The following is an 18,814-nucleotide window of genomic DNA, read 5'->3' as shown; positions in this document are numbered from 1 at the left end:
AATTATTAATTACACCTCATAAATGAGGTTTGACCAAGGTGGTGCAAATAGCAAAATGAATTCCCATTTGGCTATTTACACCACTATGTAATTATTGAAAGTTTTCACCTTTTTACAATTTTAAGATACTTTATACTTACTTTTGATCAAAAGGTGGTGCAAATAGTAACACCCGACATAAATAAAAAATACAACCTAGATTGAAGCTTATTATATTTTTTGATTAGATTTGAATGGAAACTATGTTTTTAGATTTAGATAAGGATTATCGGGTCAAAGTAATTAAACACAACTTCATCGTAAACATCGCATATAAATACAAGTGTGGTAGGACAAAAATTCCCATTTCATGACACTGTTGTGATTGTCTGGGAGTGAGTTTACTACTGCTCTCTCCATCTCCGTCTAGTATCTGTATCTGGATTTTCCCTTTCAAGAATTCAAGGAAGAGCGTCGACGAAACAATGGTCACCGCCGGAGTACGACGTTTGAGATCGCTGCTGGAACTACACAAGTGCGGCTGCCGCCGATTCTGCTTCTCTCTTACACGCCGCTTTTCTTCATCCAGCCCCACCTCTCATCTCTTTGAAGTATGCTCCTTTTCTTCTCCATTGCAATTCAAATATGAGGCTGTCTATTTCTTTATTGCTTAAAGTGGTTGATATTGGGTAATGTTTTCCTCAAGGTCACGCTCTTTGATCATTAATGCAAGTCCAATGTTCAAATTTTGAGGCATCGGTCGTGAAAATGAAATGGCTTGCCTTTTGATTCTATTTTTGAATTTTGTTTTGTATAAAGGAGGCTATAAGTTTAAGCACATTAGTTCTCATGGAGGTTGAATTATGAATTCTTGCCTTTTTATTTTACTATTTTTCAGAAGATCGGATTTATAGGGCTAGGGAATATGGGATCAAGGATGGCTGATAATTTGATTAAGGCTGGATACGATGTTGCCGTTCATGACATGTAATGTAATTTTAAACTTTTTTCCCCTATATCCATATAGTACTCTCTGTGTGCTTCCTTTCTTTGATTTAAGCCCTTTTTAATTGACTGTTGGTTCTAAGTTGAGATCTCAATTGTGACTTGCATATGAGGAATGTAAAAGCACACTGTTGGAATGAAACAAATGATAATGGAGATGCTTATTTCTTTCAATTTTTGGAAGAAATATTGTACAATATACTGATTCAAACTCATGCATTCATATTTCTTGTGTGTTATTCTTCAGTTCCAAGTATCATTTCTATTCCAATTTGAGCCAGCGCTTATTCATTTGCTTTTACTTTTTCAGCAACCATGATGTAATGAAGAGTTTTTCTAACAAAGGAATTCCCACAAAAGGATCACCTGTTGAAATTGCAGAAGCCAGTGATGTTGTAATTACAATGTTGCCATCATCAAACCATGTGAGTTCTAGTGCCATTTTTTTTTTTTTTCCATCTTACTATATTAGCCATATTATATTGGCTCTAGGATCTAAAACTTAGAATGACCATCTATTAGTCACAGTTCACCTGGATATGTAAAAGGTTGATCACTATGAGACTTCTACATGGCAGTGTTTGGGAGAATTAGACATAAGCAACAACCTTACCTTAGCCCTACTGCCAAGGCCTTCTGTGTGGCATCACTATTATAATCTCCTTCTCCCTCTCTCATACTTCCAATAGTTCCAACAAGATAACAAAATATTGCATGCTCTGGACCAGGGGAAACACTTTGAAATATGGAACCTGAATTTAGTGCTGATAGAATTCTGGAGGGATGACATGGAGAAGTAAAGCTACTGACCCAATTCATTCTTAGATTGTTTTAGAATTTCCGTCTCTTGGTGTAATGCAAAGCTGGGCCCAATGGGCTTGTGCCAGTTGAAATTAGGCCCTCTAGGTTTATTGCTGGACCCTTGACCATTGAGATTTGGTTTCTATTCTAAGTCTTGAGATTAAATAGGAAAGTAGAGAGTCCATTTGAGGCATGATGAGGAAATCTTTTTGAGCAATTCCATTTGCAAGTTTTGACAACATTGGTAATCAATTGGTTCTAAGGAAGCATGAATAATGTTATTCATAGAGGCATATCTGGCCTTGCTTTTGATGTCTGGTTTGACACTTTGGCACCCTCCAATCCTCCATTAAGTAGGATGGATACTTTCTAAAGTACTTCATGTCCTCTTGGTTATATTATAGTATCGGACTGCTATTTCTATCAGCTACTATTACTATTTGTTGTGACAAACTGGTAAATGTCTGGAATTACTATTTTAAAGATATCTACGTATTATTTTTTTCTTTCATTGCCATTCTAGATACATTCAGGCAATTTAACATTCACTTTGCTAGGTACTTGATGTCTATACTGGACCAAATGGTTTGCTAATGGGTGGAAATTCAGTTAGACCATGGCTATTTATAGATTCTTCTACAATTGACCCGCAAACATCAAGAAATGTCTTTGGGGCTGTCTCTGACTGCTCTTTGAGAGAGACGAAGGGTACACCTACATGAATAATGCTTTTATGTTTCATTTGTCTACACTATTACTTTTTTGTAGGCTCCTGGATTGACAGCTTGCTACCCTTATCCTTCTTAGTTACTTGTTCTACTTTTTGGTTCATGAAATTTTCATATCCTTTTAGCTATCTACTTCTGGTTTTCTTCTTATTACCTTAGATTTGTGTTACCTAATTTTACCCATAATTGCTGTCTGTAATCCTTCCCTTACTCTTGAAATAAGTTATGCCATATAAAACCTGCATTCTTGCATGTCACTTGGAAATGAAGTTTGACAGTAACTGGATTGAACTCTTCCGCTTAAGATTCCTAAGAAGCTTTAAGAGATCATTCATCTCAATTTTAGTTCTCCATCCAAATAGTATAGCCATATACCCTTGATGACACCAAATGGGCTCAGAGTTGTGATGCATCTTGATCACTTTAAGTTTGTTTTTGTCGATATGCTATTATTTATTTATATATGGAACTTGGAATTCTCCAATTCCTCCATGCAATTAGAAGCTCTCAATTCTCATGTTTCAGTTGACAGTACTATAGAAGGTAGTATTTTATATTTTTATACTGGGTTGGGGTTACCTAGGTTATAGTTTCCTTTACAGCCAAAATTTTCTCACCTCGTCAGGCTATCTGGAAAAGTCTATTCTGCCTCCAAAATTTCCAAGGTTTTTCCTTTAAACTTTACATGCCAAAAAATGGCCACCAATATCAATTTACTGCCACATGTTTACTAATGCTAGTTTTTATTGACAGTGTCCTTGCATTTTAATATTTTTGGCAAACTGATCTTTTCCTTTATAGTTGGCCAGGAGGCTCCCTCCATGCTGGATGCTCCTGTGTCTGGTGGTGTTCTTGCAGCAGAGACTGGAAGTCTTACTTTCATGGTATCTACATTTTGTCTTCTAAGTGATTGTTGGAATAAATGAAGCAAAGGATTCATTGTGCTGTAGTGTTTTAGTGAATAAGTTTTTCCCAATATGAATTCTTTGTCATTTGAAACACTGATGGTTTACCATATTAAGCCAGGAAAATGGTTTAACTCCTCTTCTAATTGATTAAATAATATTGGTTTATTGCCAGTGTATGTCAGCATGAAATCTAAGTTAATGTGATGTTAACTTAAAATTTCATGAGTTACAGATAAACTCTAATAACTATGGAAAGAAGTATACAAGTTCTGAATTTTGATAAGGTGTATAGCAAAAGGAAAGGTAGTTCTTTCAACCCACTCATTGCTGGTCACATGTGCAATCAAATAAAATTGTTGAAATAGCTTATGGTTGGTTGGTATGACATCACATTTCCTGGACACCGCAGGTGGTCTCCCTGTGCCACCACCAGTTAGCATCATGTGATAATATGATAGAATTTGACATGATATCAGTTACCTAAGCTAGTAATCATTGCTCCATTTTGGCGAAATTTTCTTTTAATTAAATTTGTTTTTTGTTTGAACTGATGAACAAAATATGGCATGCATTCAGGTTGGTGGATCAGAAGAAGCTTACATAGCTGCAAATCCCTTGTTTCTGTCAATGGGCAAGAACTCAATTTATTGTGGTGGATCGGGAAATGGTTCAGTATGTTGTCTAGACCTTTCAAATGTTATCAATTTGTTTACTATTTAAAATTCTATGTAGGGATGGCAATGTGCCCCATCCCCGTTGAAGACGGGGACGGGGACGGAGAAAATTTTCGGGGATCGGGGACGGGGATGGGGAATATTTTAAATTCCCCGGCGGGGACGGGGACGGGGACGGGGATACCCCTCCCCGCCCCGTCCCGCCCCGTCCCCGATAAATATATATATATATATATATATATATATATATATATATATATATATATATATATATATATATATAAAATAAATTTATAATTTAGATTATTAGAATTATAATTTAGAAATTAGAATCTCAGTAGCTTAACTCAACAGTGAATGTACATTAGTAACATTGCTGTTAATTTTGTATGTAATTATTCTGTGTCTGAGTTTTGAACTTCACATTATTTCATAGCATAAAGCATGTACTGTGTTAAATATGTAATGAATGTGAGTAACTGTGTTTGAGTTTTAAATGTATATTACTGTAAGTTTTGTATGTACTGTGTCTAATTTTTGAATTTTACATTACTTCATAGCATAAAGCATGTACTGTTTCAAAATTTTCCTTTTTTATTTTTAAAAATTGTATTAGTTTAACATTTTGACTATGGGTTGATCGGGGATGGGGATTCCCCGTCCCCGCGGGGACGGGGACGGGGAGCTTTTTCTACTCCCCGCCGGGGACGGGGACGGGGACGGGGATGGGGATGGGGATGGGGTCGGGGTAGCGGGGGCGGGGAGTATAGTCCCCGCCCCCGCCCCGCCCCGTTGCCATCCCTTTCTATGTCAGTCTTGCTCTAAAGTTCTATTAGTAGGCCTCTGAAACTGCAAAACTAGTGTATGTGGATGCACTTTTACTACAAGACCAACTATAAAAATAGATCCACCGTAACTGGTATAACACCACCCAGAAATCCAAATGTCAGTGTACAATGATCAAACTATTCTATGAATCGGGACCCAGACCATTTAGAAACTCATTACTCTGTTTCTATGAGCTTGTAGTTGGGAGGTACTGGGGGTTTGAAAAGGATATTATTGGACGTAAACTATGATGTATTAGCAATATGGAAAAAATCGCTAGGCGCGTTGGGACCACCTAGGGCGCCTAGAGCGTCTAGGCGGGCGCCTAGAATGCCTAGGCGGGCGCCTAGAATGCCTAGGCGGGCGCATAGGACGCCTAGGAGGCCTAGCGCCTAGGCGCGATTTTTGCAACACTGTGTATTAGTAACCTGGAGTGGTAACTAGTAAGAATTGAGTCATAATTCTCATTTTTTTCAACTTGATGGCAGCTATTGCTACTAAACATATCAGATATGCTTGTCTATGTTAGATTCAAATCAATAAAGTGTTAAAGAGTCCAATACTTATTTCTGTTGTAGTGGTTGATTTATCGAATGATCTACCTGAAATATGCATATGTAGATCTTTATGTGTTTGGGAGATAAAGAAATAACAGATATATAGTGAAAATTAACAGTAAACACTTGCAGACTGCTTTTCCTTCACTGTGCAATTTTCCTAATATTTTAAAGCAACTCTATTGAAATTTATCATTGTGGTGCAAGCAACAATAATAAAGAACTGTAACTTTTCAAACTAACTAGAGTAAAAGCTTCTTAAACAAATAAACATCACATGGAAACAGTGCAGATTGTACTTATGACCAGTCAAAGAAATATTCTCATTGCTAAAATAATTCTCTTTTAAAACTTGTCAGACAGCAAAAATTTGCAACAACTTGGCAATGGCTGTAAGTATGCTTGGGGTATCAGAAGCCTTTGCCCTTGGTCAATCGCAAGGGATTGCATCAAGTACTCTAACAAAAGTATTTAATTCTTCAAGTGCTCGCTGTTGGAGCAGGTATTAATTGCAATCTTTTACCTCTTAAAGAACAATTTTATATTTGTATATATTTTAGTCTAAAGAATTTTCAATGGATACTTGTGTACACAAACATACAAGTTTCTATTGTTAATATTCTGTCTCTGCAAAAACTGCAAGAATAAAATGGTAAAACTTGTGAATTTATCATTTACTGCCTTCATACTATGAAATATAAATGCACACATTGAAAATTTTAATTAATGTTTATTGTTCATGTTCACAGAACAATATACTCTGTAAATGTAAAAGAAGATGTGCATTATTTCTTCATCTAGAACCTGAACTGATGAATTATTCCGTAGTCTGTAAATTTTGTTTCAAAGATTTACTTATTCTTGAATTGGTATAATGGTTTATGCCCAACGAAACTGGAAATATTGTAGAAAAAATAACACTCAAAGGAAGAAAACTGGTATGTTTGTTCTCATTGATTGGAGAGGTATTTTTAGGCTACAATTGAAATCACCAACAACCCATACCAGATTATTAGCAAAATATCTGGTGAAATCAAGCTTCAAATAAAAATAAAAAATAAAAACTTCATCTCTAATAATCTTGTGAACAAGAGTTCAAATTTAAAGAAATAACTAAAAACATATCAAAACAGAAAATCTAAGCAAAAAAAGCACATGTTTTAACAAAATGAATGAAATATCTTTCAAGAGTTGTTGTGCTCAAGTCTCAAGCAGACAAGCACAAAGTTTATGTTGAATGGTAAAATGTTTGCTGCAAACAGAAAAGTTCTTGAGATTGTACGTGGTCCTGGCAAAACCCCATAAAGGGGAAATATTCTTAGGCTGCTTAGTTTGACATATTAAATGTTGCTTATGACTGCATGGACTATGATCTTTCAACGCCAAATGGATGGTCTAGAATTTTGCTTTTGTGCATTTTATCCATTTATTTATTGGTATAGATTGTGACCTTGTCTCTTTCATTTATGAGAATGCAAATGACACTATGACAGTGACACATATAATCCTGTGCCTGGTGTGATGGATGGGGTGCCCTCTTCAAGGAATTATGAAGGAGGTTTCATGTCCAAGTTGATGGTATGTGGTACAATAATATGTTCTTCAGGAAGTAGATAACCCCCATTCATATGTTTTGATTTCAACAATACCCTGGTTCATCGGTTTCAATTCTATTAGCATCGGAATGGAAATTACTTAATTACCTGAAGAGGTTATAAACAAAAAATCTGCCATGCATTTGTTATCTAAAATTTAATATATTAAAGTCCATTATATTTTTAAAAAATAATAATAATAAAGAGGGAAAACAACACTTTGGCCCCTGAATTGTTTCAATTTTGGAAACTTGGTCCCTGTTAATTTATTTAAGCAGATTTAGTCCTTTAATTGTTTATTGTATTACACTTTCAGTCCCTGGTATTATATACTTACCAAACTCTATTAGCAAACTATTTTTTATGAGGTTATTTTTGTCATTTAGAATCAACATTCATAGTTAAAGTCTCATTTTCTTCATGTGAATGCCATTTTTAACCATGAAAATTGATTCTGAATGACAAAATTAAACTAATATGTTAATGGAGTTTGACAATTATATAACAATAGGGACTAATAGTGCAACATTATAGACAATTAAGGGGCTAAATTTGTTTAAATTAACTTACTGGGACCAAAATTTCAAAAGTGAAATAATCCAGGGCCAAAAGTGCCGTTTTTCCTAATAAAAAATAAAGTCTTGCTCTTGCAATGAGTAACATGCATTTATCATGGGACGCATATATAGCGTCATTCCAGTGTATTTTATTCTTTTGTATTTATTCTGGCATTGGTAAACTTATTGATCACGAGTGTATATTATTGCCTCTTCTATTTGATTTCAGCTTAAAGATCTAAAGCTTGCTCAAACATCAGCTAAAAATGTAGAACTAAGATGCCCTTTGACATCACAAGCAGAGGAGATGTATGTCTTCTTTCCTAACATTATTACAACTCTCTAAAGTATTTTGAACATTGAGCCTTTCCGCTAATACAACTTCTGTTAAAGTTTGTAGTATAGCTAAAGCATACACAATCCTCTTAGGAATATTAATCTCGTTTTATAAGCTTTGGTTAATAGCGCCATGGCACAGTTACAAACTGTCAAGGAGAGAAGAAATTGTTATTGGATTTCCTAATTTGCTCTTGGTTACCCACATCCAGATATGCAAAGCTCTGCAATGATGGTTACGAGGCCAAAGACTTCTCCTGTGTTTTCCGGTATTATTATTCTGGAAAGGATGAGTAGTAAACTACGAGAAATTGCTTTAAGTAGCTAAACAAGTTGAGATCTTCTGCAATTGGATCTGGAAAATGGGGGCTCATGATTGATTGATTGATTTCCAAGTAGATGTTCCTCTATTATTGTATTCATATGCAGTGCACATTCATACTAGTAAATGTTTGAAGGAATTGTTCTTACATTTGTGTTCATACTTAACCAAATAACAACATTATGGTGTCATCCATTATTTGTGTGAAAAATCTTGTTGTCAGCCTGTCAAGTACTCAAGTTCATCCTTCTTCCAAAAGGTTGAATTCCAAGGGGCTGACAGAGCATTTGAGAGAATGGAAATAAATCATGATAACTCAGATGCTAGACCTTTCCACTTTAAGAGGTTGTTTCTACACTGTCGCTGGTGAGACTCGATTTATGGTCATTTTTCTATAACTTCATTCCTGTGACCAACTGAGCTGCCCATGCGAGTTACTCAGGTTCATGAGAACTAGGATAAGATGTTATTATATTGGTTGTGGCATTTTAGAACAAATCCATCCAAAGTGTACAATATTCCAGGTGCTCTTGACTATGATGGGGGAAATCATAGCTATTGAACTCCATCAATCATGCCGCTCAATAATTCTTCAGAAGAATTTTTTTTTTTTTTTTTTCTGTAATTATGTAGTAAAAATGAAAGAAAGGGATTGATCAAGAAGAAGATAGATTACAGATTGCTTCCACTGAAGAGGTAAAAATTGTTGTAAACAGCCTACACCAAAGAGGGAATGTGGTGTGACCGTGTGACGCATGTTGAAGTGAACAGTTGAACACGTCGTTTTGACAGATGAGGTGAAAATGTTGCTTGCTCCATTCTACAATCCTCCAAAGGGTACCATAAGTGATATGGGGATAAATATAAGTAACAAGATTAGGGATATGATTTCTCAACTTGTAAATTATTATTACCCTAAGGGAATTTGTTTGAAAATTTGCAAAATGTTTTTGGAAAATAACTTTTAAAAAATGATTATTTTTTAAAAAATATTTTAATTTTTTGGTGTTAGGTGGAAGGTCAGAATTTTTATTTATTTTTTCTATTTGGTAAAAAGTTAAAAAAATTAATTTTTTGTTTGGTTTATTTAAATGAAAAATGAACATATTATTTGTTATATAATAATAAGAGTTAATTCCAGGAATGATCTTTTGACTATTGTCATTTATCAATTTTATCCTTAGACTTTCAATTGGACCATAAATGGTCATTTGACTATTGATCTTTACCAATTTTTGTCATCGACTTTCAATTTAATCATAAATGGTCCCTTGACTATTGATTTTTTCTAAATTTGATATTCTAGTTAAATATCATTTTAATAAACATTAAATTTAAGGGTAATAATGTAAAAAATTTAGTTCTTCACAATGAACTCAATGTATTAAATTTATGAACTCAATTTGTCTATCTCAACAACAAGCTAATTTGTACATTATTATTCTTAAATTTAATGTTTATTAAATGGATATTTAACTAAATGACCAAATTTGGAACAAAATCAATAGTCAAGGGACCATTTATGGAGTCAAAAACTGGAATGGGAAGCTTTTCCTATGAATTGACAAAAATATGATGATTTTGAAAGCTGGACTGAAATGGGAAACGATCATTTGGGACATACATTTGTGGTTAGAAACGCATGTCCCGCATGCGTTTGATAGTTTTATTTTTTTCGAAATGTTGACTCAAACGCAATTCTCACTTGTGTTTCATGTACATAATACATTAAACGCAAGTGGGACTTGCGTATGGGTCCGATGTACGTAGACGACCTTGGCAGCACCTTCAGAGAAGAAAGCTTACTTCCCGGCTCAGATTCCAGCAACTTCAATTCTTGCCTCTACCGTAAAGAAGGATCGGACCACATATGTGTGCGGCAGCTTCCCATCTGAAGCAAACATACAAACTACTTTTAGACATCACAATCATAGAAGAAGAAGATCGAAGCATAGATGTTAGTTAGTGTTTTAAGTCTAAACCCCAAACTTGTAATTGACTGAATTATTATGGCAAAAGTCAGATAGATTTTAGATTAAGTGTCTGTTAATATATTGAGTGAAGACCTGATTAAGCAGTCACTATGCTAGAGCGTTTGGAATCTATCAATTGGACTTCACCGAGTTATCCTGGTTGATCTGGCATCTATCAATTGGACTTCACCGAGTTATCCTGGTTGATCTGGCAGAGCGGTCACTACTCTTGAGATATCTTTACAAGAAAGTTCCTACTCTCTATTATACCTCAAAGGGTAAGACAATAATCTTCTACATGAACATTTAATTAAGATTACTTATCTACCTGTTTCGTCAGAGTAGTATATATATATATATGGGAGATGATTCCAGGTTGAAGGTATAACTACAATGAAGCATTCTGAACTTGAATCAGTAACTATCTATCCTCATACTTTACAAGAACTACTCTGAGTTATCATTTTCTCTAAGACATATGTTATGAAGCTTTACGAAGAAGAATTTGAGAAGAAAACACTGAATTGAAGCTTATTTTGTGGAAGCAAAGACCATGCAGTTGTGGGACAGTGTAGAGTGAGTCAGTGAATCGAACTGCAACAGAGCGGCTCTCCATGAAAGGACTTTTTGGACTTCTGATTGCACAGATCTCTGACTTCGACGATATGCTATAGCCTCTACAGTTGAGTACTTACCGTGTGTTGATCACATTGAGTGGGATCTTTCCATCTCTTACCTCCTGTATACTTGGTGTTGAATATAGTGGATTGGACGCATTGATGGTCGTCCCCCCAGGTGTAAATACACATTGTATCGAACTGGGTAATCAATATTTGTGTCATTTACTTTCTACTAGTTAGATTTCCGCATTATATTGTTTACTGTTGTTGTATGCATTAGATCAATCGGTTAGGATTTATATAATATCAACAGCGAACTGTTTAGGTCAGAAAGTTAATCAGTCAAACGAGATTATCACAATAGAGATCTAGCGCATGCGATCATCATCGTCACCGACTCCTCTTTTCATATAATGCAGCAAATTGAGCTCGATTGATCAATGCATATGTCAATTTCTATCCTGTGAAACGAGTCGGGTTGTTGATAACTAAGTGTTTGAATATCACAATTTCAGTTATAAGTATTACAATATATACTTATTATTAATAACAATCAATTTTATCATAAATAATATTACAATTTCACGCGCGCGCACACACACACACACACATACACACACATATATCATAAGTAAAGATTTATTTTTAATTCAAATTAGTATTAAATTTCTACAATAAGTATTACAATTTTTTTCATAAGTAGTAACATTTCACATATAAATATTACGGAGTACAAGATTTGTATTTGAATTACACTTTATAAGTATCACAATTCCAATTATAAGTATTACAATATTTTATATTTTTTATTAGTAACAATTATTTTACCCTAAATAGTATCATAGTTTCACATATAAATATTTAAATATCTATTATAAGTAACAATTTACTTATTTCAAATTGATATTAAATTTTCTGTGATAAGTATTATGATTTCTATCATAAGTAACAAATAACTATTTTAGATTCAACCCGTCTCATGGATTAAGATCCGTGAGACGGTCTCACATAAGTGTGATGGAAGATGGCAAAAACTTGTATGAGACCGTCTCATTGATCTTTGTATCTGAGATGGGTCGGGTCAAGATGAATTATAATACTTGTACTAGCAAATGTAATACTAAATTAGGAATAAAATGTTTATTACTTATATGGAAAAATGTAATACTTTTACATTTTTATGTAAAAGTATTACATTTTTTTTTATCAAAAGTATTACCTTTTTTAATCAAAAGTATTACATTTTTTTTAATCAAAAGTATTACATTTTCTTTTATAAGTGCAACATTACTTATAAGGGAAAATATAATACTTTTGACGAAAAAAATAATACTTTTACATCAAAATATAAAAGTATTACATTTTGTCCTCAAAAGTATTATGTTTTCCCTTATAAGTAACAAATATTAATTCATGATTTAGTATTACATTTGCTAGTATAAGTATTATATATATTTACATATTGATCTAACCCATCTCATGAATAAAGATCTATGAGACGGTCTCACATAAGTGTGACCCTTTATTTTTCTTTATTCATAGAATAAATTTAATTTTAAACCATTGATATGGGAAAATGGACTAAAATAGACAAAATGAAATGCAAAAAAATAAACAACTTTTGAAATATGAACAAAACTACTCTAGCTAAATGACTGACTACCAAGCCAAAGACTAAATTTCCTTCGAACCATGACCTTTAGCATGACTCTGATATCAAATTGAAGCATGCGCTCTATCTTAACTAAAAGATTAAACTAATAGTTTGACTGCACATTTATGTTTATATATATTATATGCTTAACAATTTTAATTTGTATTACAAAAGTGTTTTGTGTTTTTCATGTTCAAATAGTCATATTATCATTTTACTTCATACTTTTCATTGTGTTGACTGCTTATTGATTTAAAAAAGCAGTCAATACAAATTACGTGATAAAATAAGTTCTTTAAGGACATTTAATTAATAAGCATATCCATGTTCAAAAATGAAACCCATCTTCTTATTTCCTGTGTGATCTCGTATTGTCCATCCACTTCCAACAAGGCAACAATAGGTACACATGCAAATTGTACATGCATGCTGCGTCCCATACAAGATATACTACTAATATGTCCGTGCATTGTATTTATAATGTTCAGTTAGAACATCTGTAGTATACCAAACTTGGCACATCAAAAGACCATCAACATCCAACACTACCGATTGGGCCCGACTAGTGAGTCGGTAAGTAGGTGTACAATTTCATGTAGATGTTATTTCATATGATAAAGAATGATGATGATAATAATAATAGATAGTTAAAAATATTTTTAAAAACTAAAAATTAGTTTTAGGTCAATTTTTTAAATATATTTTTTTTGGTCAGACCATGAGGTGGAACCTTTAATTTAAGTCCGTACCATATTCAAAGTAATCCCCATTCACACTGTGACGGCCCAATTAAGGGACAAAGTGCTGGCCATATTGATTTTTTTATACGAGAGGGGTTCGAACTCCCGACCCCTCTTAAGAGACGAAAGTGTACAGTCACTCACGCCAACCAAGTTGGTTAATTTTAATTTTTTTTATAGATATTGACGGTAATAAGTTACCAGAATATCTTTATGGAAAGGAGTAAACGAGTAGTAGTTATATTGCTAAGAGTTTGAATACAAGATTGAACGTGTCACTTGCCTGTCACAGAAGTCTAGTATTTATACTAATAAGTACAACGGCTATAATGATCAGTACAACGAGCCCTATATAATAACTGCTACGCTCTTTTTAATAAGTGTTTGTGTTCTTCATAACTATTGCTCCTTAATGAGGCGGTGCTTTGTAATAAGTATGCGACCGTTACATTTGATCGCTTTTATTGTTGTGTTCTCTTTCCTAGCATCCGGGTCGTGTTGGGTAACTTATCCAATTATCTCGTTACAAGTCCCCATACTCCTGCATTGCGGGTGTAGCGTAGTCATCTAGGGAGTAATAATAGCAGTAAATTGTGCCTATCCCGTCACCAGCATCCCTACTCCCGAGCTACGAGGGTAGTAGAGTTAGTGTGACAACACAAAATATATTTCTTCAAATTCTATTTTATAAAATCCTAAATAAATTATTTTTACTCCAACGATAATTTATTAAAAAGGGTGTATGAATTAAATATTTTAAATTTCTTATTTCAAATAATTCAATACAAAATATTCATATATTTTAAAAATCCTATTTAATGGGTATAATTATGTACCAAGCTTGGACCAAAAAGTCAATCTGAGTGGAACTTGTGAAACTGATTCAAGTTTTTTGGCCTAAGAATATTCTTATGAATGAACCTATTTTATTCCTAAAAATATTAGAAACCTATTTTTATCCTAACTTGACCCAACTTTTGAACCAAAATTATAACCCGAGATTTTAATCGCGAATTGACCAAACTATCCCCACTTTGCCGAAAATCCCATCAGCTTTGCCTAGGGTTTTGAGCCATACCTATATAAACACTACTATTTCATTGTCTTGAACCCAATCCCTCGCATTTGCCTCTTTCACTCCAAGCTCTAGGAAATTCTCCAAGACGAAGAAGAAGAAATTTGTAAGCAAATCCCCTTCCCTTCATCTTCATCTATTTTCCTTCATCTTTCTCCAAGTATTTTCATCTTCCATCCTCTTCTAACCCATTTCTTTTAGTATATAGTGAGTTTTCACTAATCACTCCTTAGTACAAACTACCCCGTCAAGCTTGCTTCCTTGATCACTAAGCCGGACAGCAACTCGCTAAGGTTTTTCAACTCCTCCTGAGTTTTCTCCGCCTCTATAAACTTCTCCGAGTTGAGTGTGGTTTGAGAAAATGTTTTTTGTTTTTCTCCAACTGAAATCTTGCCCTGATGAAGCTTGATCTTCGTATAAAACTTGTCCAAGATTTCTTGAGGATGTGAAGATACTTGAAAACTTGAGAGTTTTTGAAAATAATCTTCACAAACACACTAGTCGCAATAGAACTTGTAAGCTTGAGAATTTTGTAAGCTTTGTTAGCAATGAGTGATGACCAACACCTTCTTCAAGTGTAGAAGGGGGGTATTTATAGGTGTGAAAAATTCATCCGTTAGAGGGAGATGAAATTTCAAAAAACCTATTGACCAATGTGTATTGTCCGCTGCATAAGGAGCCATTAATGCGGCTTGTACTGTGTAGCCGTTGGCTTCAAAAAGTGACCTACCTTTTTGTCTTTTAGTACTACCAAAAATATACCAATCATTTAATGATCCTTGAAGTTTGAAATCACATTGTTAGGACACCATTTGTATAGAATGATTTACCCAGCACGTTGGGACTTTGGACAGTTATACTTCTAAGAGTATGAATGACTTGTCCGATCGAGTCAGATCATGACTCGTGTTTTTTAGCTCTGGTAACGAATGATTGTCTTTATCATTTGTTCTCTTCACATATCAAATAATCTTTCTTTATCATTTGTCAATAACTTGTCAGAGAGATAGACCCTTCCATGTTTCAGTCTTTATAGATTTCTCGGTCTTGTATTCTCTTTATCTTGACGATGGCATCCAGAGGGTGTACTTATTCGGGTTAGTAGAAACTAAACACGAATCAATTTTTGTGCTGTGAACATCAACGTTCCCAAAGATGATTTGTCCTGCCTGAGCACTTATTACAACGAGAGTAAAATGAGGGGTCTAAATTCCTAAATAGGTTGGTATCATCAAAATCTAATTACAAGTGTTCCTAACAGTCTTTAGTTGTCAATCCTCTCTACTGATGCTTTCCTTCTTTCATGTCTGTAGTGTTGCTCAGGAACCTGACTTTGAAGGACTATACATCTAGGGCTAAACTCAGGAACCTGACATTGAGATCCACATTATTTGTTTTCCTCAAAATTGTTTGCAATTGACCAATTATAAACATGTCAAAGCTGTATGTAGATGTTGCTGGTGGGGTAAAGAAACAACGTTTTTATAGCCTAGGGACTAAGACATCTTTATTTATCAATGATAATAGCCATAGGTGACGATTAACCTATGTGTATTATTATATTTGATATCGTTTCTAACGATGTAACACTTTATAATGCAATACTTTTGATATTGTTATTCAATTTGAATTTCTTAATATAATATATTTTGTAATTATATTATTGAAGTACAATATTATAGGTTTAATATAGGTATGAGATATTAATTAGTGGACATATATTTTTTAATTTTAAAAATTTAGCGATTGACAAATATAGTAGCAAATCCATAGCTTAATAATACCTTCTAACAATAAAGAATGGCAACGAAATAGCGACAGAAACATCTGTCACTAGATTTAGCGATCAAATATTTTGTTGCTATTCCCTTGCAAAATTCGTCAATCAAATCGTCATAGGGAGGAAAATAGCGACGGAAAAATCCATCGCTAAATTTTGCGACGAAATTAGAATTCATTGCAAGTGAATAGCTTCGCCACTTTTAGCAATGGACCAAATCCATCGATAATCCATCCCTATTCACTTTAGCGACGTATTTTTCCTTTTTAGCGATAATACGCCACTTTACATTGCTATTTTAGCATTTTTTGTAGTGAAAATCTGACACATGAAGTAACATTTCGATTTACGGTCATTACCTGATTGTTAAAGGATGTTTGAAATGCGTTTCCCTCCAACGGATTCAGTTCAAAACGCCTATAAATACCTTCATTTAAGACTAAAGAAGGTGTCGGTTGATTAAGAGAAAAATATTCAAGTGTTCAAAAGCATTCAATTTTCATTTACGTAACCAATGTGAGAGTTAAAGCTATAACGCCAAATCCAGAATAGAAGCCTGTGCTGCACAAAGTGAAGATCAAGTTCAACATCAAGAGCCAAGTCTTCTAGCTAGTTGGAGAATTAAAGAGATCTTTCTTTGAAAACTTGTATCGTTACTCGATAGAAGTAGAAAGAGGTGAAGTAAACTCGTGTTGAGTTGAAAAACCTAAGAAACTCAAGGGCTTGAGTGTTCTTTATGTACTAAAGGGATTAGTGCAAACCTCCTTTGGAGTTTATAGGAGAAGAGTGAAGTAAGCTAAGTTGGCCGAACCACTATAAAAACTCTCTCTCTCTCTCTATCTTTTATTTTGCTTCATTCATTTATAAACTCAAAACTGCTAACATTTCAAAAGAGCAAACCTTAAATGCAAAACAATTAAAAAGGAGTTAAAACATTTTCCACTGTGCATACTCAACGAACGGTTTACTATGAAGAATTAACCCTTCGGATCTGTTTAGCCGAATTGTTAAAATTTTCAAAATTCTTAAGAGTCTATTCACCCCCCCCCCCTCTCTAGACTTTTAACCCCTCTTACTAGGACCAAAAATTATTATTATTATTTGCCAGCATTTTTTTCCTGTCCGGCCGAGACTGGACTCCGGCCAAGGACAGACCTTGACCCCTTTTTTTTTACCAATCAAAAAAATATCAAATAGAGAATCAATACTATCAAGAACATCAAGCAAAACATATGTAATTCTCAAGGTGTTTAACTGACTCATTAGGTAACGACACAGAAACATTTGAGACTAGGATGGTACAAAATGAGTAGGATTTAAGCTTTCAGTTGACAAGATCTTAGGACACATCTATTATACTCGGAGTAAATGACATGGTCATCCGTACTTCGAGTTCAGGCGACTGCTCCCTTGTAACACCCCCTAAAAAACAAGCTATTTAAAGCCTTAAACATGCAGATATCTTAAACAAAATATTAGACTCAGCGGAAGACTGAAAGAGGAATATATAAACTTGAAGTCAAAGGGGTGCTATGCCACGCTCATCAAGGGATGAACGCACAGGCTAATATCTGCATAATTCAACATCTAAAACCATACAAGATCAAGTACTAAGTCTAAACTGGCTCACAGGCCACAAAACACAAGAAGGAGCTACACTAGCTGGCACTAAACCGCGCTCTCGTCTAAACATCACCTGAAAGAAACACATAAAAGATGGGACGACGCCCGATCAGCGAATGATGCTGGTAACCCACCAATACATGTGAAATATCATACATAGATAACATATACATATGTAAACCCTTTTGCAAAACGGAATATATATATATATATATATATATATATATATATATATATATATATATATATATATATATATATATATATATATATATATATATATATATATATATAAGTTCAAAACCAAGAGCAAAGGTTAACACAAGACTCAAAGCACTCACAAAAAGATAAGGGAACACATCCCAAGACCACAAAGGACAACAACAACTCGTAAGAACGACTCAAGGTATAATCTATCATCACACAATAGATTTACACCCGACATACACAACTGAAGAGAACAAGGACACAACCATTGGCAACACATGCCTTTGTGACATCACACGTCACAAATAGAGAAATACACAACAACGGCTACACAAGCCCTCGTGACATCACCCATCACGAGTTGATATGCCTTCTTTATGCCCAGTTCCAACCTTATGGCTACCCCCCAACCTTATGTCTAGTTCCAGCCGTTACCTCTAGGACCCCTGTACTTCTTAGTCCAACCTTTTCCCTCCTGGGACCGTCGTCCCCCACCAACAAACCACCAACAAGACCACCAATTCATAGTACACGAGGGTACCGATCACACACACGGCAACACATGCCACCTAAGAAATACGTGAACCCATCACTCAGGTCACAAACTCCATAATCACGTCATGGCCACCACGAGGACCACTGCAATACCTTGGTGACTAGTGTCCCATACCACTAATCGTGCAATCCAGGTAAAGCCACACACACATCACACCTCATCAGGAATCAATCAACAGATCACAACGAAGATATGAAACCATACTCAATCAAGGAATGGATCACAGTCCAACAACACCGATGAATAACACAAGTTATCATCAACAATCGGAAGGTACAAACAACACACATGCTAGC

The 18,814-nt window shown here is 34.6% G+C and overlaps 1 protein-coding gene and 1 long non-coding RNA gene across 3 annotated transcripts; both read left to right on the top strand.

Annotated features, from left to right (window-relative positions):
- Window positions 1-321: 321 nt before the first annotated feature.
- Window positions 322-8,511, top strand: LOC109174135 (probable 3-hydroxyisobutyrate dehydrogenase, mitochondrial). 2 transcript variants are annotated; one of them, XM_019323428.1, is made up of 10 exons: window positions 322-590; window positions 878-966; window positions 1,295-1,409; window positions 2,343-2,493; window positions 3,267-3,397; window positions 3,998-4,093; window positions 5,840-5,982; window positions 6,974-7,058; window positions 7,862-7,941; window positions 8,181-8,511. In XM_019323428.1, exons 1-10 carry the CDS (start codon window positions 465-467, stop codon window positions 8,263-8,265), a joined length of 1,101 nt encoding a protein of 366 aa, XP_019178973.1. In that variant the 5' UTR covers window positions 322-464; the 3' UTR covers window positions 8,266-8,511. The 2 variants fall into 2 exon arrangements, with proteins under 2 accessions (XP_019178973.1, XP_019178974.1); XM_019323429.1 differs by having other exon boundaries at window positions 325-590; window positions 3,315-3,397; window positions 8,181-8,501.
- Window positions 8,512-10,194: 1,683 nt separating this feature from the next.
- On the top strand, window positions 10,195-17,174 carry LOC109174136. Its single transcript, XR_002053024.1, has 3 exons — window positions 10,195-10,247; window positions 11,250-11,355; window positions 17,163-17,174. It is a non-coding gene; the product is annotated as an uncharacterized LOC109174136 (long non-coding RNA).
- The last annotated feature ends 1,640 nt before the right edge of the window (window positions 17,175-18,814 follow it).

The sequence above is a fragment of the Ipomoea nil genome, unplaced genomic scaffold (genome assembly GCF_001879475.1).
Source record: "Ipomoea nil cultivar Tokyo-kokei standard unplaced genomic scaffold, Asagao_1.1 scaffold0519, whole genome shotgun sequence".
Lineage (NCBI taxonomy): Eukaryota > Viridiplantae > Streptophyta > Magnoliopsida > Solanales > Convolvulaceae > Ipomoea > Ipomoea nil.
This window is presented reverse-complemented; position numbering and strand designations above follow the sequence as displayed.